General features: G+C 42.1%; 2 protein-coding genes across 3 annotated transcripts in view; both read right to left on the minus strand.

The window, feature by feature from the left end:
* The window catches only part of DLG4 (discs large MAGUK scaffold protein 4), a 145634-nt gene extending 135304 nt beyond the window's left edge, over positions 1-10330 (minus strand). For both annotated transcript variants that reach the window (XM_070729671.1, XM_070729670.1), the window contains exons 1-2: positions 10255-10330; positions 3396-3515 (exon numbers count right to left, since the gene is read on the minus strand). In XM_070729671.1, the coding sequence (XP_070585772.1) occupies positions 3396-3515; positions 10255-10273 (139 nt within the window). In that variant the 5' untranslated portion in view covers positions 10274-10330. The remainder of the gene's footprint in view (positions 1-3395; positions 3516-10254) is intronic.
* Positions 10331-16805: 6475 nt separating this feature from the next.
* The window catches only part of ACADVL (acyl-CoA dehydrogenase very long chain), a 31258-nt gene continuing 24822 nt past the window's right edge, over positions 16806-23241 (minus strand). Inside the window, exons 17-20 of the mRNA XM_070729672.1 lie at positions 22783-22855; positions 21061-21133; positions 19206-19281; positions 16806-17619 (exon numbers count right to left, since the gene is read on the minus strand). Coding sequence (XP_070585773.1) covers positions 17482-17619; positions 19206-19281; positions 21061-21133; positions 22783-22855 — 360 coding nt within the window. The 3' untranslated portion in view covers positions 16806-17481. The remainder of the gene's footprint in view (positions 17620-19205; positions 19282-21060; positions 21134-22782; positions 22856-23241) is intronic.

The raw sequence follows: 23241 nt of genomic DNA on the forward strand, positions 1-23241 counted from the left end.
GATGGGTGGACTACAATTCCCAGAATTCCCCAGCCGGCATGGAAGACTTTAAGATGGGTGGACTACAACTCCCAGAATTCCCCAGCCATTAAGTTGGACCTTAAGATGGGTGGACTACAACTCCCAGAATTCCCCAACCGGCATGGAAGACTTTAAGATGGGTGGACTACAACTCCCAGAATTCCCCAGCCAGCATGGAAGACTTTAAGATGGGTGGACTACAACTCCCAGAATTCCCCAGCCAGCATAGAAGACCTTAAGATGGGTGGACTACAACTCCCAGAATTCCCCAACCAGCATGGAAGACTTTAAGATGGGTGGACTACAACTCCCAGAATTCCCCAACCATTAAGTTGGACCTTAAGATGGGTGGACTACAATTCCCAGAATTCCATGCCGCCTGGAGATTTCTGGGAGTTGGTCCACATCTCTTAAAGCCGAGGAAACACCGCTGCATTGTATGAGCTCAGCCAACCCGCCTTCCATGTTCCTGGTTCTTGTAGCCATTCCTTAACCGAGATTCCTGGCCAACCCAGGGCCTGCTGTTGCAGCAAACCAGGATTTCGTGGATTTATTTAATCTGCTGCTCCTCTTCCATCTGTAGGAAGCATTCTCTGGCAACTCTGCTAAATATAAGCCATCTTTCGAAAGTCTGGAAAATTACAGACTTTGGCCTGCCTTAGCTCAAAATAAACAGAGATTGCCGGGTCTAAAAATAAAAACAAAAACAAAAACAAGCCTTCTTTCTGCAAACCTGGTTTATGGATGAGATAGGGGGCTATGAAGGCCCAGACACTTCACCAGGATTACCATCCTGCCCCGTCTGCACCAGGGAAAAAGCAGGGTGCGTGTGAAAATCACATTTATATTTGACTTCTACTGTATCCTTGTATTATTTTATTGTTGTAAGCCTCCCTTCATCCTACGGGGCTGGATAGCATATAAATCAAACAAATTAAATTAAATTTCCTTTGACAAATAATTTTATTTATGCATATATTTATTGATGTAATTGCACAATGATGCATTTATGGATAGGTAATCCCCCTTGCAACCATAACTGGGGGGCAAAATAATAATAATAATAATAATAATAATAATAATAATAATAATAATAATAATTTATTAGATTTGTATGCTGCCCCTCTCCGAAGACTCGGGGCGGCTCACAACGATAATAAAAACAATGTTACAGGGGAACAAATCTAATATTAAAAGAGAAAAAACATATAAAACCCTATCATATTTAAAACCAAACAATACATACATACCAAACATAAAATATAAAAGCCTGGGGGAGGTGTCTCAGTTCCCCCATGCCTGGTGATATAGATGGGTCTTGAGTAATTTACGAAAGACAAGGAGGGTGGGGGCAGTTCTAATCTCCGGGGGGAGTTTATTTATTTATTTATTAGATTTGTATGTCGCCCCTCTCCGAGTTGATTCCAGAGGGCCGGGGCCGCCACAGAGAAGGCTCTTCCCCTGGGGCCCGCCAAACGACATTGTTTAGTCGACGGGACCCAGAGAAGGCCAACTCTGTGGGACCTTATCGGTTGCTGGGATTCATGCGGTAGCAGGCGGTTCCAGAGATATTCTGGTCCAATGCCATGAAGGGCTTTAAAGGTCATAAGCAACACTTTGAATAGTGACCGGAAACTGATCGGTGGCCAATGCAGGCCACCGAGGAATGTGGGAATGTGGGCGAATCTGGGAAGCCCCACGATGGCTCTGGCGGCCGCATTCCCCGTTGTTAAGTGCAATTTGGCCCCATTTTACCACCTGTCTTCGTTGTGGTTGTTAAAGCGGATCGCTGCAGTTGTTAAGCGAGTCACCCAATTGTTAAGCGAACCCAACATCCCCCATGGACTTTGCTGGGGGCAGGAGGTCGCAAAAGGGGGGATCACGTGACCCACGATCATCGTAAATACGAGATGGTTGCCAAGCATCTGAATTATGACCCCCCCCCTCAGGGATGTTGAAGCAGTCACTAAGTGTGAAAAAGCGTCAGGAGTCACTTATTTCTGTGTCGTCACTAAATGACTGGTTGTAAGTCGAGGCTGGCATGTATTTATTCTCTCACTTGCTGATGTTAGATTTATTTTTGTCCGTTTGTTTCCCCTCCCCAATCTTGATCAGCTCATGGGAACCAATGCTTGTTCCGGCAAACCAGGATTAAGGCGGGGGGGGGGAGGTTGGACTAGAAGACCTCCAAGGTCCCCTCCGCCTCTAGGACTCCAGGGTTCTCTTGAGAAGGTGGCAGCAGCTGAGGAATTCCCAGCTGGTTCTTAGACAGAAAAGGTTTCTTTAGGAAGTTTTGGTGCCGAGTGCGAAAGACGGTATTAGAGGAAAAACATCCCAAAGAGAACAGCAAACTGTTTTAACCTACCACAGCCAAAAACAAACAGACCTCGCAGAAGGCCGCCCTTCCTGACCCTTCATCACCTCGAGGCTCGACTACTGTAATGCTCTCCACATGGGGCTACCTTTGAAGAGTGTTCGGAAACTCCAGATCGTGCAAAACGCAGCTGTGAGAGCAGTCATGGGCTTCCCTAAATATGACCATGTTACACCAACACTCCGCAGTCTGCATTGGTTGCTGATCAGTTTCCGGTCACAATTCAAAGTGTTGGTTATGACCTATAAGGTCCTTCATGGCATCGGACCAGAATATCTCCGAGACCCCCTTCTGCTGCACAAATCCCAGTGACCAGTTAGGCCCCACAGAGTTGGCCTTCTCCGGGTCCCATCGACTAAACAATGTCATTTGGTGGGACCCAGGAAAAGAGCCTTCTCTGTGGTGGCCCCGGCCCTCTGGAATCAGCTCCCCCTGGAGATTAGGACTTCCCCCACCCTCCTTGCTGTCCGCAAACTCTTGAAAACCCACCTATGTTGCCAGGCATGGGGAAATTAATTCTCCCAGCTGCTTCATGTTATATATGGATTGCTGAAATTTGTGATTGTTTTTAATAAGGGTTTCGCAATATGTTCTGTTTTTTTAATATTGGATTTGTAAATGGTATTGTTGTTGGAAGCCGCTCCGAGCCCTTGGAGAGGGGCGGTATACAAACTTATAAATAAATAAAATAAGTAAGTAAGTAAGTAAGTAAATAAGTAAGTAAGTAAGTAAGTAAGTAAGTAAGTAAGTAAGTAAGTAAGTAAGTAAGTAAGTAAGTATTTAAGTAATTAAGTAAGTAATTAAGTAAGTAAGTAAGTAAGTAAATAAATAAATAAACAAACAAACAAACAAACAAACAAGGTTCACTTCGCAGAAGCCAAAGTGGCTCGTAGTGGATGGGAGACCAACAGGTGATCTTCAACATCTTTTTGTTGTTGTTGTTTTTGTCCCCCCCCCCTCTCCCATGTAGCTTTGGTTTGGTTCTCACCAGCTCACCTACCCAAAAGGGCCTGGAAGAGTTGGCTCTGGAAGATCCCCAGGAGTCGGTCCATCTTGGGCTGGGAATCCGGGTTCGAGGACATGGCTGGTTTCTTCAGGAGCTGCAAAATGGTTGCGGCATCTGGGTCGGAGAACGAGAAAGAGAAGGTGGCGACTAAGGTCCCTTTGCAAACCAGACAAGCCCCGACAGGGAAGTCCTCCACTGACGGCCATTCGTTGAGCGATGGTGCAACAGCGCTGAAAAGAGCTACTTGCAATTGGTCCTCGCACTTATGACGGTGTGCAGGACCCCTACAAGGTTGCAGTTTGGAGGCTTAAGCAACCGGGGAGGTGTTTATGATGGTGGCAGCATCCTAGAGAGGTCACCCTTTGCAAACTTTTCCAGGGGGGAAACTGTGGCAGGAGGTCGTAAGTCCGGATCATTCTGCGATGGCCGTTTGTCTGAGATGGTATATAAGACCTATTGCCTTGGGTCAGAGGGTCAGACTAGAAGACCTCCAAAGTCCCTCCAGCCACTGAAGGGCTCCCAAAACTTTTACTACCGCACTGTGGGCATGGTTTATGCAGGACGCCCTGAATTTTCTTTCAACCTCTTTCAGTGCAAATTGGGGGCATTTTCGCTACCCACTGTGTCCCCCCACCCATCCAGGCAGCAGCCCCCCCTGCTTCCAGCCTGGAAACATAGAAACATAGAAGACTGATGGCAGAAAAAGACCCCATGGTCCATCTAGTCTGCCCTTATACTATTTCCTGTATTTTATCTTACAATGGATATATGTTTATCCCAGGCATGCTTAAATTCAGTGACTGTGGATTTACCAACCATGTCTGCTAGGAGTTTGTTCCAAGCATCTACTACTCTTTCAGTCAAATAATATTTTCTCATGTTGCTTCTGATCTTTCCCCTCAACTAACCTCAGATTGTGTCCCCTTCTTCTTGTGTTCACTTTCCTATTAAAAACACTTCCCACCTGGACCTTATTTAACCCTTTAACATATTTAAATGTTTCGATCATGTCCCCCCTTTTCCTTCTGTCCTCCAGACTCTACAGATTGAGTCCATTAAGTCTTTCCTGATACGTTTTATGCTTAAGACCTTCCACCATTCTTGTAGCCCGTCTTTGGACCCTTTCAATTTTATCCGTATCTTTTTGTAGATGAGGTCTCCAGAACTGAACACAGTATTATTCCAAATGGGGTCTCACCAGCACTCTATATAAGGGGTCACAATCTCCCTCTTCCTGCTTGTTATACCTCTAGCTATGCAGCCAAGCATCCTACTTGCTTTTCCTAATGCCCGACCACACTGCTCACCCATTTTGAGACTGTCAGAAATCACGACCTCTATCTCTATCTCTCATTTATCAACCTCAGACAAAACAAGTCTTAAAATCAAGGTGTGGATTATGGCATGCCTCGCTTAATGACCTTCTGCTCTCAATTGTGGCTGTAAGCTGAGGACTATCTATAAAAGGCATCAGTACTGAAAGTCTCGCTCAGCACAGAAAGACAGAGAGGGTGAAGGAGAAACTCAAGACGGCCTTGTCTCGATTCTCTTTGGTGTGAGCGGACGGAGAAATCAGCTTCCCTGGTTTGTTTGTTTGTTTGTTTGTTTATTTATTTATTTATTTATTTATTTATTATTTAGATTTGTATGCCACCCCTCTCCGCAGACTCGGGGCGGCTCACAGCAGAATAAAAACAATTTATAACAAATCCAAATATAATTTAAGATATTTTTTAAAAACCGGTTTGATTTACTAAACCTTGTTAAAAAGGTTATTATCCCTATCAAGTTATGATTTTCTCCGTGCATGGCTAGACAACTGAAAAATGATCAACCTGAGGTCACCCCTGATGAATTGATCAATCGATCGATCAATCAATCAATCAATCAATCAGAATAGAGCTGAAATAGACCTTGGTGGTAATAATAACAATAACAATAATAATAACAAAAACAAAAACACTAACAACAACAACAAAACAACAACAACAACAACAACAACAACAATAATAATAATAATAATTGTACCAGGTAGTACAAGGTCTTGGCATATTCGGGTTTCTTCCCATGTAAGTTTCAGAGATTCCTGGCGTTTATATATACGTACTGTATATTTAATAGATAGATAGATAGATAGATAGATAGATAGATAGATAGATAGATAGATAGATAGATAGATAGATAGGATAGATAGATATGATAGATAGATAGATAGATAGATATGATAGATAGGTAGGTAGGTAGGTAGGTAGGTAGATAATTCATATATATTTATATATACACTGCTCAAAAAAATAAATGGAACACTTAAACAACACAATAGTATAACTCCAAGTAAACCAAACTTCTGTGAAATCCAACTGTCCACTTAGGAAGCAACACTGATTGACAATCCATTTCACCTGCTGTTGTGCACATTCAACTTTGTACAGAACAAAGTATTGCAAAACAATATTTCATTCATTCAGATCTAGAAGGTGTTGTTTGAATGTTCCCTTTATTTTTTGGAGCGGTGTATTTAAAAACAAGAAAAACAGAGTCCAGTTATGATGGACCCTTCAAAATGATGATTCGACCCTTCAAAAGCCTTCTTTTGATTGATTTGTCCATTAAGGCCCCCACTTTTATAAACTGAGATTCACAGCTCCCTCCCCTCAGTTTTCCTCCTGCCCCTAACTGGATTTGCACCAGACCACTGCTTCCTTGGAAAGGGAGTTTAAACCCATACGAAGAGCCCCCCGAAACAGACAAAATTTTATATTTCTACTTTGGGCTGAGTTTTTTTCCTGGTGATGCGGGGGTGGGGGTGGGGCACAAATAAAAAATCGAAACATTACAAAATCAAAATGTTAAAATATTAATATATTAAAATATTCAAATGTTAAAATGCTAAAAGGCCAAAATGCCAAAATGCTAAAAATACTAAAATGCTAAAATGTTAAAATGCCAAAATGCTAAAATGTTAAAATGATGTTAGATTGATGTTAAAATGATGTTAAATTGATATTAAATTGATGTTAAATTGATGTTAAATGTTAAAATGTTGTTAAAGTGTTGTTAAAGTGTTGTTAAAATGTTAAAATGCTAAAATGTTAAAAAAACAAAATATTAAAATATTAAACATTAAAAAATCAAAACATAAATAAAAATTAAATTAAAAAATTAAAAAAATTAAAATTAGGATCAAAACATCAACATTAAAATATCAACAGGAAAATCAGAGAATCAAAATAAAACAAAATCAACATGTCATTCCAATTAAAAAAAATTAAAAAGTGAAACAAATCGAAAAATGAAAACAAGAATCAAGCGCACGGACATCTGGTTCCCCACAGCTCTGAATAGGGGAGTGGGATACTTGCCTCACCCTCCCCTCCCTCCCCAAATCCCAGGCAGCAGCCCAGACCAAAGATTCTCCAATCTTGGCAACTTTTAAGACCTGTAGACTTCAACTCCCAGAGTTCCTCAGCCAGCCAAGCCTTACCCAGAATTCCCATTCAACCCTTGCCTGGTTTCCCCCCCAACCCTCCCACTCTCAGAGAAAGGGATGAGAACAGAATAACAGCCATAGAGCTGAAGCCTAGCAAAGTTGGCTGAGGAGTCATGGGAGTTGATGTCCACAGGTCTTTAAATGGCCAAGGTTGGACATTAGATGATCCTTCTGGTCTCTTCTTGGTTTTTTTTAAATATATTTTTATTGGTTTTGCACATTGAATTTAACATAAAACAAACATAAAACGGTGCACAGTGCATGTGCCCACCACCCGACTGACAATCCCACCGCCACCACCACCAAATGCAGGGGGTTCAAATATTTACTAGTTTATATTCTTTTATTTCCTTAGCTCTACTTTGCATTTGTTATTATTGAAAGAGTGATTGGAGTTTATTTTTCACATTTTCGTCACAAATTCTACTCAGCATATAATCTTTCACCTTATTCCATCGTACCATCAGCTTCTCCAATTTATTTTCATCAAAGTTGTTTAATCTTATTTCCATGATTTCAAAATGAATGTGATCCACCATGTACCAGTACCAGTTCTGTACTGTCCATTTTATACTCTTTCCAACCCAAGACCACTACCGCTTGAGCGCTTTCCAATGCTGCAGTTTTTATTTCTTTGAAGTCTCTTAATTCTCTTTGTTTAACTAATATCGCTATTTCTTTTGTAATTATCCACTTAATATTTAGCATTTTATTTATTTCATTCTGCACTTCCTTTCAAAATTTCTGAACTTCAACACACTCCCAGAACATATGCATAAAGATTCCTTTCTTTTGGCAACCATGCCAATAATTACCTTTCCCTTTCCTCTGGAAGTGTTAAAGTTGTGCTGCTGTATAGTACCATTTATGTAAAATTTTCCTTCTCATCTCTCACTCTTGTATTCTTGGTTTTATATATATTTTCTACTATTTCTTTCATTTCTCTTTCATCAATTTGTAAATCATTTTGCCACCATCTTGTGAAGCCTTTTATTACTCCCTCTTCCGCTTGCGATAACATTCTATATATATTACTTGCCTGTGCCTTTGTATCATTATTTTTTTCTTTTAATATTTTCTCTAAGCAATTTTCTTCTCTCAAAAAGGCTTCTTTATTCTCACTTTTATTTAAATGTTTACATATTGCATTAATCTGCAGCCATTTCTGGCCTCTTCCAACTCTATCATTCATGGCTGGCTGAGGAACTCTGGGAGTTGAAGTCCTCAGGTCTTAAAATTGCCATTTTGAAGACCCCATGCATCAGACCCACCTTGCCTGCTGGGAAGTGAGAGGGGAAAGGGTCTGGGGTCTTGGGTTGCCCACTGGAGGAGGTCCGAAAAGTTATTACCTTTAGTATTTTACCTTCATTTGGGGATCAAAACAACCCCTGCCGGCTATGTGTTCTCACACACACACACACACAAAACCACAACAGATGCCTTTCACACACTGGGCTGACTTGAGATTCTTCCGAGTGTGTTTTCTGGTTAGAAACCAACTTTTGGAGTTATTTTTTAAAATATATGAAAGGTACCCTTTAGCATTTGGATGTATTTTAGCCAATCTTGATGCATCTAATTGTGTGTGTGTGTGTGTTTACACAAACACACTTCTATGCCACCCAATCCCAATGGACTTAGGGCAGCTTACAACAATATGAATTACAAATAACAACAATAATAAAAAGAAGTCAAGAAAAAAAATTTAAAGTCTAATTTCCAAAACCCTAATTAAAACTCCTAAAAACAATTCAGCAACATGCGTAATTGGCATCTACTGATTTTGTAATCATTTTCTTTATAAGCTGTAGATTTAGTTATTTTACAAATGCTAGTTCAATCTTTAAAAAAAGTAACGTAAAACATAATGTGAATGTAAAAAAAGAGTAAGGCACCTTGATTCATATGTTGTTGAAATGCCCCAAAACTGAAGCCTACTGGAAAAAACTATATGGATGTTTACAGGAAATTAATGGAAAAAACAATGGAATTTACTCCTGATTTTATATTTTATTTTTTTGTTGGTGATAATTTATTAATTGGGCCTATGTGCTGCCCTTCTCCAAAGACTCAAGGTGGCATAATAAAGAGGAAACAGTACTCCAAAAATATATAATATTTAACGATACATATTATCACTGCAGCGAGGATAACATATGCTCAATTCTGGAAGAATAATCCAACTCCACCAGAGAATATATTAATGGGAAAAATTTACAAGTGTGCTGAGAGAGACAGACTGTCCATCAAACTCAAAGGTCAAAATAATTCGGAATATTACAAAATATGTACCAGATGGTACAATTGGACTAAGAGAAAGAAAAAGGAAGGACTGTGGAACAATGTGACATGGCAATATGGAACTTTGCAAATGAATGGAACAAATGTGTATTGCATAAAGCATGTTATTAAGTAGCAAGAACTATTTTTTGGAATACTGTACGTAGTTTAGTTTAAGGCAGTTTAGTTTTTTAAATTTTTTAAACAATACAAACACATGAAAGACATTAACAAATCATTCAAGGAACTGTTTACTTGCATTTCTCTAGCATCACAGCATAGCCATTTCAATAGGTTGTTATCCAACTATTTTATCACTGGTTTATTTATGTATTGATCTTTACATGATAGCTACATGAAACTCTTATAACTACTAATTATTTCTAATTATTTATATACATATTATTATTATTATTGTTGTTGTTGTTGTTGTTTTGTTGTTGTTGTTGCTGTTGCTGTTATTATTATTATTTATTTATTGTATTTGTATGCCGCCCCTCTCCATAGATGATGATGATGATGATGATTATTATTATTATTATTATTATTATTATTATTATTATTTTCAAGTAGTAATAACCTTAACGGGTGCAGAACTGTGTTAAATTTTTGTGATGCTCAAAAATGAAAAACAATTAAAAATTTTATAAACAAAGAAAAATAAATTTTAATGCCAAAATAAGAAGAGGCACAGAAATGACATTTAGCTCTAAGGTACAATCCGGGAAGGCATTTTCCTCCCACCTTCAACCACAATTCCTTGCCAACCATTGAAATGATAAGAAGATAACCATGTCCAACAGAAGCCCCCATCCAGCCTTAATGGGGGACCCTCCTGTTTCATCTCGCAGGAAGAAAGACCCCCATAACCACCCCTTGGAGAGGGGGGTGTCAGCTAAAACCCAGGCACCTCCTGGAATTGGGGGGTCCCCAATTCCCCATGAACTCTTGAGAGTTGGGGGCTTTCAGCTCCAGAGGGCAATTGTCTCTCCCCCCCCCAATCTGTAAGGGACACCCCCACATCTCTCCAGGGCAGATAAACAACGCATCTAGTCCAGGAGGGAAATAATCAAACCAACATACCTTCTCTTTTTACAGGCATCTTGCAAAGACGGTTAGTACTACAGCGTGCATGTTAATCTCTTAATCTCCCCCCCTCCCACCTTCAAAACAGATTAAAAGATTTGCAGGACACAGAAGACGGTTTACGGCTCTCTCGATGCACCCCAAAAGCATTCTGGGGCTTGTAGGAATGGGAAGCTCTTTCTCCGGGCACCCCGCCCCCCCCCCATTCCAAGTTTCACCAAAGTTTTGGAAGTTTTATTTTATTTATTTTTAAAATGCTTTAAAACCAGAGGTCTTCAAACTTGCCAGCTTTTAAGACCTGTGGACTTTAGCTCCCAGAATTCTCCAGCCAGCATAGCATAAGCATAGTTTAACTGGAGAATTCTGGGAGTTGAAGTCCACAGGTCCTAAAGTTGCCAAGTTTGAAGACCTCTGCTTTAAATAAAGTTCTTTTTAGCCGACGTGTCTAAATTGGGAATGTTGTCAATCATCAGGAGCAAAATAATAATGAGGAGGAGGAGGAGGACAATAACAATAAATTATTATTATATTATATAATAATATAATAAATAAATATAAATTATTATAAATTATTTTTATATAATAATAATAATGATGATGATGATAATAATAATAATAATAATAATAATAATCTTCGGCATAGTCGAATCCCTCTCATAGTCTTGGGAGAGGGGCAGCGTACAAATCTAATTAATAATATTATTATTATTATTATTATTATTATTATTAATAATAATAATAACAACAATAAATTATCATCATCATCATCATTATACCTAATAATAGATATATTATTATATAGTTAAAAACAAGAATGCCAAAATACTTTGGGACTTTCGAATTCTAACTGACAGGGTTTTGGAACACAATACACCGGACCTCACAATTGTGGAAAATAAAAAAGTGTGGATTGTTGGTGTTGCCATTTATATTTATTTATTTACTTACTTACTTACTTACTTACTTACTTACTTACTTACTTACTTACTTACTTACTTACTTACTTACTTACCTATTTTGTCCAATACACAATAATACACAATGAAGGTTATAGAGGCTATGGTAGTAGAGAAGATATAGGAGATAAAGGAGAAACTATAGGACAGGGGATGGAAGGCACTCCAGTGCACTTATGCACGCCCCTTAAATATACCAGGGGACATAAACATACCAGGGGACAGTCAAATTGATGAGAAACAGCAAGAAAAACGTAGCCGATGTCATGAAAATTGAACTCCAAAGACTCTGGCATAAACCAGTCCAGGTGGTCCCAGGGGTAATCGGCACATTGGGTGCTGTGCCAAAAGACATCAGCCGGCATTTGGAAACAATAAACATGGATAAAATCACGATCTGTCAGTTGCAAAAGGCCACTGTACTTAGATCTGCGCGTGTCATACAGTCGTAGATGCTTGGGAAGTGTTCGTCTTGTGACATTGTGATATGAAATCCAGCGTATCAATCTCGTTTGCTGTGTATTACTTTTTTTGTGATAATAATAATAATAATAATAATAATAGTAATAATAATAATAATAATAATAATAATAGTTATAATAATAATAATAGTGGTAGTAATAATAATAATAATAATAATAATAATAATAATAATAATAATAGCAATAGCAATAGTAATACAAAGATCTTAAAATCGAGCTGCAACGACTCTGGCATAAGCCCGTGAAAGTGGTCCCTGTGGTACTTGGCACGCTGGGCGCAGGGCCAAAGGATCTCAGTGGACATTTGAAAACCATTGGAATTGACAAAATCTCCATCTGTCAATTGCAAAAGGCCGCTTTACTGGGATCGGCAAACATAATTCACCGCTACATCACGCAGTCCTAGGTGCTTGGGAAGCGCCCGACTGGGGATGAAATACGAAATCCAGCATAGTGATCTCGTTTGCTGTGTTGTATTGACATTAATAATAATAATAATAATAATAATAATCATCATCATCATCATTATTCAGGAAGCCACTAAAATAATTGTTTGGTTCTGGAAATATCACTTTCTTCCTATTATTTTACAATTTCATTTACTGTCTGTAAATTGAGGTTTTTTAAAAAAAGATTTCCACTTTTGTAATTCGGGGCTTGAAATGTTTTGGTTATGGCCTAGATTTGATCAAAGTTACAAAATGAATTAATTTTTATACCAATACCTAGGAATATTATAGTTAGTCCTCAACTTACATTCGCTTAGGGACCATTTGGAGTTACGACAACACTGGGAAAAAGTGATTTAGGACTCTTTTTCACACAATGTTGCGGGCATCCTAGTGGCCACATGATTAAAATTCAAGCACTTCGCAATTAATTAATATTTATAAGAGCTTCCAATCACTTCTCTCATTTAGTAACAGAAAGGTTGACTCATTTGTGGTCCTAAATTAAGGACTGTGTAGAGGTTTATTTATGAAATGTATTTATTTTAAATGAGCATGGTTCCTTTTATTCATATTTAGTTTATCTCATTCGAAATAATTACCATATTTTTCGGAGTTTAAGATGCACCTTTTTCCTCCCTAAAAGAAGCTAATAATTTATACTCTGAAATAATGTTGCTTTTTTTTTCTCCCCCCAACTAGCTGCTAACATCTTCCCTTGCAAGCTCTTTCATTGTTACTCTCTGGGAAGAATGTTTTCCAAGCCCCAAGTCTTTGCAGGGTTTTTTCCATTGCTCTACTTGCTCTGAATGTTTCTCTCCAGGTGCTAACGATGTTCCTAGCTCTTACTGGCTTGCAAGCTCTTTCATTGTTACTCTCTGTGAAGAATATTTTCCAAGTCCTAAGTCTTTGCAGGGTTTTATTTCCCATAGGTCTAACTTGCTCCAAATGTTTCTTTCCAGCCCTAACCAGGTGCTAACGATGTTCCCAGCTCTTATCGGCTTGCAAGCTCTTTCATTGTTACTCTCTACAAAGAAGAATGTTTTCTAAGCCCTAAGTCTTTGCAGGGTTTTTTCCATTGCTCTACTTGCTCCAAATGTTTCTTTCCATGAGCTAATGATGTTCCCAGCTCTTAGTGGCTTCAAAACTCTTTCACTATTATTCTCTCCAAATAAGGATTTTTAAAAGCCCTTAACTAGGGGATAAAATAATGTGCTGAAGCTATCCAGATAAATACCTGGTAAGCAGATTCTTTTCCCTATTTTCCTCCACAAAACTAAGGTGCGTCTTATACTCCGAAAAACATGGTATACTAGATCCCCCTCCCCATTCCCTGCAATAGGGGTGGGTTCTAACTTACCTCACTGCCACTTCATTTCATCCTCCACCGCGTGGGTGCACCTCATGTGCAGATTCCCATTCCCAATGCTACCAATGCGCTGCATACACTTTACTTCTCCTACCTGCACACTCATCCAAGCATGTTTTTGCTTCTGTGCATACGCAATGTTCTGCCGGGCTCTATGGTATGAGTCTCCCAAAAATTCAAGGGTACAAATTTCAGACACACACACACGAAAGTTCAAAAACAATGTTCTTTATCACAAAAATTCAAAAGAAACAAAGCACCCTTTTTGTATTGCAAAGAGCACTCGTCCCAAAACAACCTGGTAGTCTGTACAATCCCCTTAATCAATCCTTAAGTACTTAGCTAGCAGCTGTGAAGAGACGTCACAGCCCTCCTTCTTCCATGAAGTGAAACACACACACTTTGCTCTGCTTTGGTTTCAAAGTCGTGAAAAATCAACAAAGTCCGGAAACAGCAAGGCACAGTCCTGAAGAACAACGATCAGATACTCTTCCACAAGGGCCAAGCCAGCACACTACTATTTATATCAGCAGCTCTAATTACTGGAGCCCCACCCAAACACAGGTGGCCTCTCTTATCTCCTGTAATATTTACTCAATTGGCCTCTTCGATGCATAATTCTGCGCCTTCGTGGGTCTAACACTTCCTCATTCGAATCGACCGAAGATAATGGAGATTGGCTTCCAGGGCTGTGTGCCAAGCCCTCCTCTTCCAAGTCACCCCCATCTTCTTCTTCGTCCGAGGAAACTGCACTACCTGACTCTGTCGGCAATAAGACAGGCCTGTGACATGTTGATGTTTCCCCTGCATCCACCTCCACATTCCTTGGGGCAAGAGCTGGGCCAGAGCCAACCACAACATGCAGGAAGCAAAAATCTCATGGAGAGGATGCGCGCAAGAGTTTTTGGCAATTTTTTTTTGCTTCCGTGCATGCGCAGAAGCAAATTATTTTTGCCAAAATCTCATGCACACACATGCCCCCACTGCAAATGCGCAGAAGCGACAATGCACATGCAGAACAGAAACTGTGCGCGCAGCACTTTTGCTACTGGGGCACCACCATCGTCCATACTGGTAGCAACCCAATACTGGGTGTGCCTCATGGGCGCATGAATACGCTCTACCGAAAAATCCAAAATAATAATAATAACACCCCCCCCCCAAAAAAATAAGATGGCAACCGCATGTAGTTTACGCACGGTATGATTGTGTTGTATGGTTCCAATGTTGGGTTTTAGAATGTTTTTAATATTAGATTTGTTACACTGTCACTATTTTGTTGTGAGCTGCCCCGAGTCTATGGAGAGGGGCGGTATGCAAATGTAATAAATTATTATTATTATTATTAATTATGTAGAGTGCTGGAAACTCAACTTCTGCACATGCTCAGAAGGGAAAAAAATCAAAAACTTTTTTAAAAATTGGAAAAATATTTTTTGAAAAATAAAAGGAGTCAGGGATGTCACCCATTTCAGATGGGGTTTTTTTGCACTGGCTATGAAAAATAAACTTTCATAAAGGAAGATGAAAAATAATGTGCTAAGTGGGCATCCTGTTTTTTATAAAAAGAGGAAAGAACCGGTAATCGTTCCCTATTTAAAATTCAGTTCCTGCAGTATGCCTTATTTCTAGCTGACTGAGAAGATTGGCAGGAACAATTAGGATTAGCGATAGTAATAGATGCCTCGGGTGTACTTCCCAGATACTCGGAGCACCATTTGAGCATAATCAAATGTTATTAATCAAATGATATTATTACAGTAATATTCACACGTATTATAACCAGTCAATTTGCAAAAGGCAGCTTGACTTGGGAGAGCATTGACAGTCAATTGTGAAAGGCAATTTTGGTGCACCAGTTTTATTTTATCTATTTTATTTTGTCATACAAACATGGTATTGTATCGTAGAATGTTTAACATAAGTATAAAGTACAGATAGAAAAGATAAAAAGCATTAGACGGGAACAATAGGCACAAAGGTGCACTTATGCACGCCCCTTACAGACCTCTTAGAAGAGGGGAGAGGTCTATTGTAGATAATGTAAGGTTGCGGCCCTATATGGACAGGGAGTCGCTATTCAGTCGCTCACGCCCTTACCACCTCGAGGTTCGGCTACTGCAATGCTCTCTATATGGGGCTACCTTTGAAGTGTGTTCGGAAACTTCAAATCGTGCAAAACACTGCCGCGTGAACAGTCATCATGGGCCTTCCTAAACACGCCCATGTTTCTCCAACACTCCGCGGGCTGCATAGATTGCCAATGGGTTTCTGGATGAAATTCAAAATGTTGGTTATGAGCTATATGGCATTAGGTCAGAATACCTATGGGACTGCCTTCTGCTGCGTGTGTCCCAGCGACCGGTCAGGTCCCAGAGTCAGCCTTCTCCAGGTCCCGTCAACCAGAGAATGTCACTTGGGAAGAGCCTTCTCTGTGGGGGCCCCGGCCCTCTGGAATCAGCTCCCCCTGGAGATTCGCACTGCCCCCCACCCTCCTCCCATTTCGCAGTTTTAAGACTCATTTATGCTGCCAGGCTTGGGGCGATTAGATCCTAGTCCCCTGGCCGATGAAATGTTTGTATGACTGTTGTTTGAATGGGCATGACTGGTTTTTAACACAACTGGGGATTTTAGATTGTTTGTATAGTTTTATTGTTTCTTCATTGCTTATTTGACCCCCATGACAATCATTAAGTGTTGTACCACATGATTCTTGACAAATGTCTCTTTTTCTTTTATGTACGCTGAGAGCATCTGCACCAAAGACAAATTCCTTGTGTGTCCAATCACACTTGGCCAATAAAATTCTATTCCAATCTATTCTATTAATTCAATTGGATTTGCTATTGTATTTTTTGTTTTTATATGTTGTAAGAGGGGCGGCATATAAATCCAATAAATAAAGAAATAAATTTTACTTGGAAAAACATTGACAAAAATCCCCCGTCAGTTGCAAAAGTCAACTTGACTTCGAAAGGACACTGACGGAAAATCCGTCAGTCAATTGCAAAGACAGTTCAACTTGGAAAAACGTTGACAAAATCCAAGTAACCTCAGATTGTGCCCCCTTGTTCTTGGGTTCACTTTATTTTTTTGAGCAGTATATTTTGCAGTTCAAGGCAGCTGCCTTCACCAGGTGTGGCGTTTACCTTTCCAATCTGCCGAATGGTCTGGAAATAATTTGGAAATTTCAAAATTGCTGTGGCAGGCGGCATCCCGGCGTGTTCATTCTCACACATAACACCCCCCCACACACACACGTCAATAATAATGCTCCATGTTTCACTCGAGATTTTTGGATAAAAACATTTAATAGCAAGTTCCCAGGAGGGGCGGTGCAACTACAGGAATGGGCAAAAACAAAGAGGATGGCTTAATTTCCAAGTACAGGCAAGTTCTCGACTTACAACCACTCGTTTAGTGACCGCCTGAAGTTACAACGTGGCGGGGGGGGGAAATGACTTAGAACCAGCTCTTATATTTAAGGAAAGAATATCCTCGCGTCACGTGATCCAAAAATTCGGGATCTTGGCAACGAGTTCGTGTTTACGATGGTTGCCAGGATCCTGCGTTGTCGATCTTCCCAGCCAGATTCCTACAAGATTCCGGTGGGGAAAAACTGGATTTTTTTAATGACGGCGTGGTTCACTGCGGCGACTGGCTTACAGCCATGACAAAAAAAAAAAAAAGGGGTTGTAAAATAGGGGCCGACTCGCTTAACAACTGCCTCGCTTAGCAATGGAAATTGTGGTTGTAAGTCGAGGACTACCTGCAGACGGGAGTGCAGTTTTGGGGAAAAAAAATTATTATTATTATTAATTAAATTTGTATGCTGCCCCTCTCCGAAGACTCAATATCTGGTCTCCCAGTGAGGAGGAGGTGAGACTCGGATGCCCCACACTAAAACTGCAGCCCCTGTTGCGCCCAGAACGGAGCGGAGAGTTGAGGACAGGGGGCTGTAAGTGGTCTCAGAAACCCAGGGTGGAAGGGGAGACCACCCCTCCCTTCTCCACCAGGGCTTTGGAAATGACCCGAAAATTCTTGAAGATTTGTTGGGTGGTGCTGGACGGAAGGGAGGTCAGGTTTTGAGTGACACGCTTGTAGGCCTGAGGAGAGAAAGCGAAAGAAAGGGCAGGTGAGAAGCTCCTGCCTCAAGTCAAAACTCTCTCTCTCACACACACACACACAAACACACATACAAACGCGCAAACAGAGCACAAGAACTTTGAGGTTAGAAAAGGAAAGAGAATCAGAAAATTCCAAAGTCGTCGAGGTGACAAACACTGTGGTCCAAATCTTAAGACTTGCGGGCTTCAAATTCTTATGTTTGCTTACTCTCTTGTAATCCTTTTCTCTGTAATCTGTCTCCACTGTAGTGATCCCTTGAATGATTCCTCTGAGTCTTCCTCGGAGGCCGGCTCATTCTTAAAGACTTATGGACTTCTTATCTCTGTTACTCTCTTGTAATCCCTTCCTCTGCAATCTCTCTCCACTCTAGTGATGTCTCCCTTGGACGACTCCTCTGTATCTTCCTCGAGGAAGGAGGAGGAGCTCATTCTTAAGACTTGTGGACTTCAACATCTGCTTACTCTCTTGCAATCCCTTCCTGTGCAATCTCTCTCCACTCTAGTGATGTCTCCCTTGGATGACTCCTCTGTATCTTCCTCGAGGAAAGAGGAGCTCATTCTTAAGACTTGTGGACTCCAACATCTGCTTACTCTCTTGCAATCGCTTCCCCTGTGATCTCTCCCCACTCGTGACATCTCCCTCTGATGACGACTCTGAGCCTTCCTTGGAGGCCAGCTCGAGGAAGAAGGATCTCATTGTTAAGACTTGGGGCCTTCAACATCTGCTTATTCTCTTGTAATCCCTTCCTCTGCAATCTCTCTCCACTCTAGTGATGTCTCCTTTGGACAACTCCTCTGAGTTTTCCTTGGAGGCCACTCAAGGAAAGAGGACAAGCTCCTTCTTAAATACTTGTGGACTCCAACGTCTGCTTACTCTCTTGTCATCCCTTCCTTGCAACCATTCCTCTGATTCTTAAGTTGGCTCTAGGAAGGAGGATGAGCTCATTCCTGGCTTATCATGAACTAGCTTCAATAATGACCCTCAACAAGCTTTATGGGGGGAGGGCGGGCTTCGACTGGGGGCAGTTTGCAGGTCCGTGAAGAAGAGAAGCTGCTTTCCGGGTTGGATCCAAGAGCACTCAGGGCAGAGAAAAGACAAGAGCAAAGGAGATCTGTCCGATTACTTGAGAGAAGGCCCTGCCGATCTTCATGAGTTGCACCGGACAAACTATTTACTGTGGCAGGCACAGGGGAGGCGTTGCCTGCTGTGATAACATGGGAAACACAAGAACAACGTTTGGCAGCATGGCTTAGTGTTGGTTTGCGCTTCCTGCTGGACTTTGTGCCTTTGGAAACTCTGAACCTTCTCCAAGTGGAATTCTTGCCGATGTACTTTCGGTGGGTCCCCACCCCCAACTCCTGCCTTGGTGACTTCAATTTTGTTTGGTGGGCTTACTTGTCGGAGCAACTTGTTCTATTGTTTTCCTAAACCACCCTGCGCCCCCTCCTCATCTCTTCCTCCCTCCCCTCCCTTCTACCCCCATCAAGCTACGTGCGGGCCAGAGGCAGCTCTCCAAACATACTGATCGCCCCCCTTTCCTGGATCCACCCCAAAGAAGACCTACCTCCATGCACCAGGTCTCACACAGCACCTTCTCGTGCTGGGCCGTGGCCTGGCCTTGCTCCAGCGCCCGCGATGCTCTATCGACACAATCCGAGGATAATAAAATCAAAAAGAAGGTAAGATTCGCATCCGGGATTACAAGGTGAGATGTTCGGCAGGGCAGAAAAGAATCGGGGCTCTTTTAACTTGGACTAGAAATCTCGCTTACTTTCTTCTCATCCCTTCCTCTGCAATCTCTCCCCTTTGAGGGGGTAGGAGGAAAAATTAAAATAGGCATGGTTAACCAAGGTATTCTCGGGTTTTACCAAGCCTTATAAAGTGGTGTTTAATACTTCACGTGGTATGTATCGTTGTTATTCGCTTACTCTCTCCTAAACCCTTCCTCTGCAACCTCTCCACTTTAGCAGGTAAGAGGGAAAAAATTAAAACAGGCACGGCTGACTGGGGAATTCTTGGGTTTTACGAAGGCTTTATAAAGTGGCCATTTCACATGATAGGTATTCCCAGTTGTGGTTCGCTTACTCTTTTCTAATCCCTTCCTCTGCGATCTCTCCACTCTAAGGAGGTAAGAGAAAAACAGCTATGGGGAACTCTGAAGGGGGGGAATAGAGCAGTACTAACACTTCACGGTGATTTTACCCCTCTGTTAATGCATCTTAGGATTGCACACGGCTGGCTCATATTAAAGGGATTGTTCACTAGGACGCCAAGATCCTGCTGATACTGGCGAACCTATGGCATGTGTGCCACAGGTGGTACGCCCAGCCATATCAGAGGGCATGCGAGACTTTGCCATGTTTCAGCTCCAGCATCAGCTGATTTTTGGCCTTAAGCTGATTTTTGGCCTTGGGAAAGGCCGTTTTGCCGTCTGGAGGCTTCCGGGGAACCCGGGAGGCAAAAAAATCCCCCAAGGGGCAAACCGGAAGTTTGGAAAAACGCACTTCAGGTTTGCTGTTGTGCTGGGTTTTTTGCACTCTGGGGGGTTCAGGAAGCTTCCTGAAGCCTCCGGGGTGCAAAACCCCCCAGCACAACGGCAAACCGGAAGTACGTTTTCCTGAACTTCCGTTTTTGCCCGTTTGGGCATTTTTTTCGCCTACCAGGGTTCAGAAAGGTCTGTGCGCATGCGCGTGGGGGAAGGGGGAAACACCCCCCCAAACACCCCTTTTGGCACAGGTAACCTGAGCATCTGTTTTTTCTTGCCAAAATTTAAAACTTTTCTCTAAGTTGGAATTTCATTTTGTTAAATAGAGCCCGGGGTTCAAGTCCGCCAAAATCCTTCTGTATTTATTCATTGATTTGAGTCGGAAGAGATCTTGTAGGTCAGTTATGGCGAACCTTTTCTTCCTCATGTGCCGAAAGAGTGTGCATGCACACTATCACACCTAATTCAATTCCTGGGGAGGGCAAAAACAGCTTCTCCCACCACCCTGGAGGTCGGAAACGGCCTGTTTCCCAGCTTCTGGTGGGCCCAAGAGGCTCCTGTTTCGCCCTCCCCAGGCTCCAAAGGCTTCCCTGGAGTAGGGGGAGGTAAAAACACCCTCCCCCTTCCCTCTGGAGGCTCTCTGGAAGCCAAAAACGCCCTCCCAGAGCCTGTAATATTTACTCAATGTGGCACACACATGCACTTTGGAGCTGAGCTAGGGCAACCGCTTGTGTGCCAGCCGATAGGGCATCACGTGCCACTTGTGACACCCGTGCCATAGGTTCGCCATCCCTGGTGTAGGTCATTTAGTCCAACCTCCCTGCTCAAACCTTCTGGGGCGTTGGCTGTTCCTTGCCACCAACACAAAAGAGCACTTTTCGGAGCATGGGGTTTGGGGAGGGGGGCTCTTGGGGGGGAGACAGCAAAGGCTCACCTGGACAAAACGACCACCATGGCATAGATATCTATCGCGCTGTCAGCGACCTGTTTCAGCATAAACTGCTCTTCTGGAATTTTGGAGAGAAAGGGACAAAAAGAAGAGTGAGAGGAGCCGAGACTGAAATAGAAACATAGAAACACAGAAGTCTGACGGCAGAAAAAGACCTCATGGTCCATCTAATCTGCCCTTATACTATTTCCTGTATTTTATCTTAGGATGGATCTATGTTTATCCCACGCAATTTTAAATTCAGTTACTGTTACCACATCTGCTGGAAGTTTGTTCCAAGCATCTACGACTCTTTCACTCAAATAATATTTTCTCACGTTGCTTCTGATCTTTCCCCCAACTAACCTCATATTGTGTCCCCTTGTTCTTGTGTTCACTTTCCTATTAAAAACACTTCCCTCCTGGACCCTATTTAACCCTTTAACATATTTAAATGTTTCGATCATGTCCCCCCTTTTCCTTCTGTCCTCCAGACTATACAGATGGAGTTCATGGAGTCTTTCCTGATACGTTTTATGCTTAAGACCTTCCACCATTCTTGTAGCCCGTCTTTGGACCTGTTCAATTTTGTCAATATCTTTTTGTAGGTGAGGTCTCCAGAACTGGACACAGTATTATTCCAAATGGGGTCTCACCAGTACTCTATATAGCGGGATCACAATCTCCCTCTTCCTGCTTGTTATACCTCTAGCTATGCAGCCAAGCATCCTACTTGCTTTCCCTACCGCCCGACCACACTGCTCACCTATTTTGAAATCTTGCGAACGGCAGATACGCCGGATCAATAGAAGGCATCCTCGACTTACGACGACAATCAAACTGCCTGTTGCTAAGCCAGCCAAGTTACGAACTTGCGCCCAATTTTTAACCTTTTTGGGGGGGGGGTCACAACCGGGAAGCCAATCTCTGCAGTCGTTAAGCGAGTCGGGCGGTCGTTTAGCGAATCCACAGCTTCCCCCGTTGACTTCTGCTTCTTGGAAGACAGCTAGGAAGGTCGTGGCCATCACAAATAGAAGTCAACCGTCCAGCATTTGATCCCGTGACCACGTAACAGTTGTAACTGTGAGAACTGGTCCCCAATTCGTTTTTTCCCCTTTGAATGGTTGCAAGTCGAGGACCCCCTGGGCTTTTCGGCCGTTTCTAACTGGGGTCTCCCTGGATCCCCTTGCGTGACATTTTGGGCTGCAAATGAAGGAGGCGGCTTGCTTTAAATTTACACAACGGAGCACAAAAAGCAACTGCGTGAATTGTTCATCCACACCAGCTACGTTTCTGCCTGCGGTCCTTGAGTTACAACGGTTTTGTGTAGCGATCGCTCAAATTTCGATGGCCCTGGGGGGGGAAAAACGACTCGGGAGACCATGTTTCACACTTACAACCGTTGCAGGATCCCAGGTGGTCACGTGGACCAAAATGGCTCAGCATCTGACTCGTGTTTTTGACGGTCGCCCAATTCCATTCGGCAACCTCCCAACAAGCGAAGTCCACGGGGGAACACAAAGAGATTCACTCAACAGCTGGGGGACTTACTTACGAAGCGCAATGGTTTCACTCAACAGCCGTGTTACAACTTAGAAGGGCAAACATCCTGGTAGCACGTGTTTCATTTAGTGACTGAAATGTAGGGGACTCAATTACAGTCCTTAACGTGAGGACTGCCCTGTCTTGGGGGGGCAAGTGGAGGTCCCATCCACCCTCAAAACTCACCGACCACTTTCTTTCCATGTTTGAGAAGTTGGTTCTCGATCACTCCCGCGAAGAGGTCGATGGCTTGGACGGCCTGAAAAAATGGGGAGAGAGGAAGGATGTGGGTTCAAAAAAGTAAAAGGGGGCAGGGGGATGCAGACCCCTCCCTCCTCTTTGGATGTACAATCCAGTCCTCTGGGGGATTAAGCAGCCCCCTCCATAAGACAGCCTTTCTGCACCTCCATCCTTTCCAAATGGGAGAGAACTACAATTCCCATGGTGCTTAAGTATGGGAATTGTAGTCAAACCTGTCCAAAACCCCAGCTGGCCTGGGGGGGGGGGTGCTCTCCCTGAGATCCCAATTACAGAATCAGTGAGACCCCCCAACTGATTTTTTTTCTTAAAAACAGCCCGTGTGATGACCCTAAAATAAGACGATATGTTTGTTTTAAATCTTGCTTTTAAATAAAATATTAAATA

This window comes from Erythrolamprus reginae, chromosome Z, assembly GCF_031021105.1.
Source record: "Erythrolamprus reginae isolate rEryReg1 chromosome Z, rEryReg1.hap1, whole genome shotgun sequence".
Lineage (NCBI taxonomy): Eukaryota > Metazoa > Chordata > Lepidosauria > Squamata > Dipsadidae > Erythrolamprus > Erythrolamprus reginae.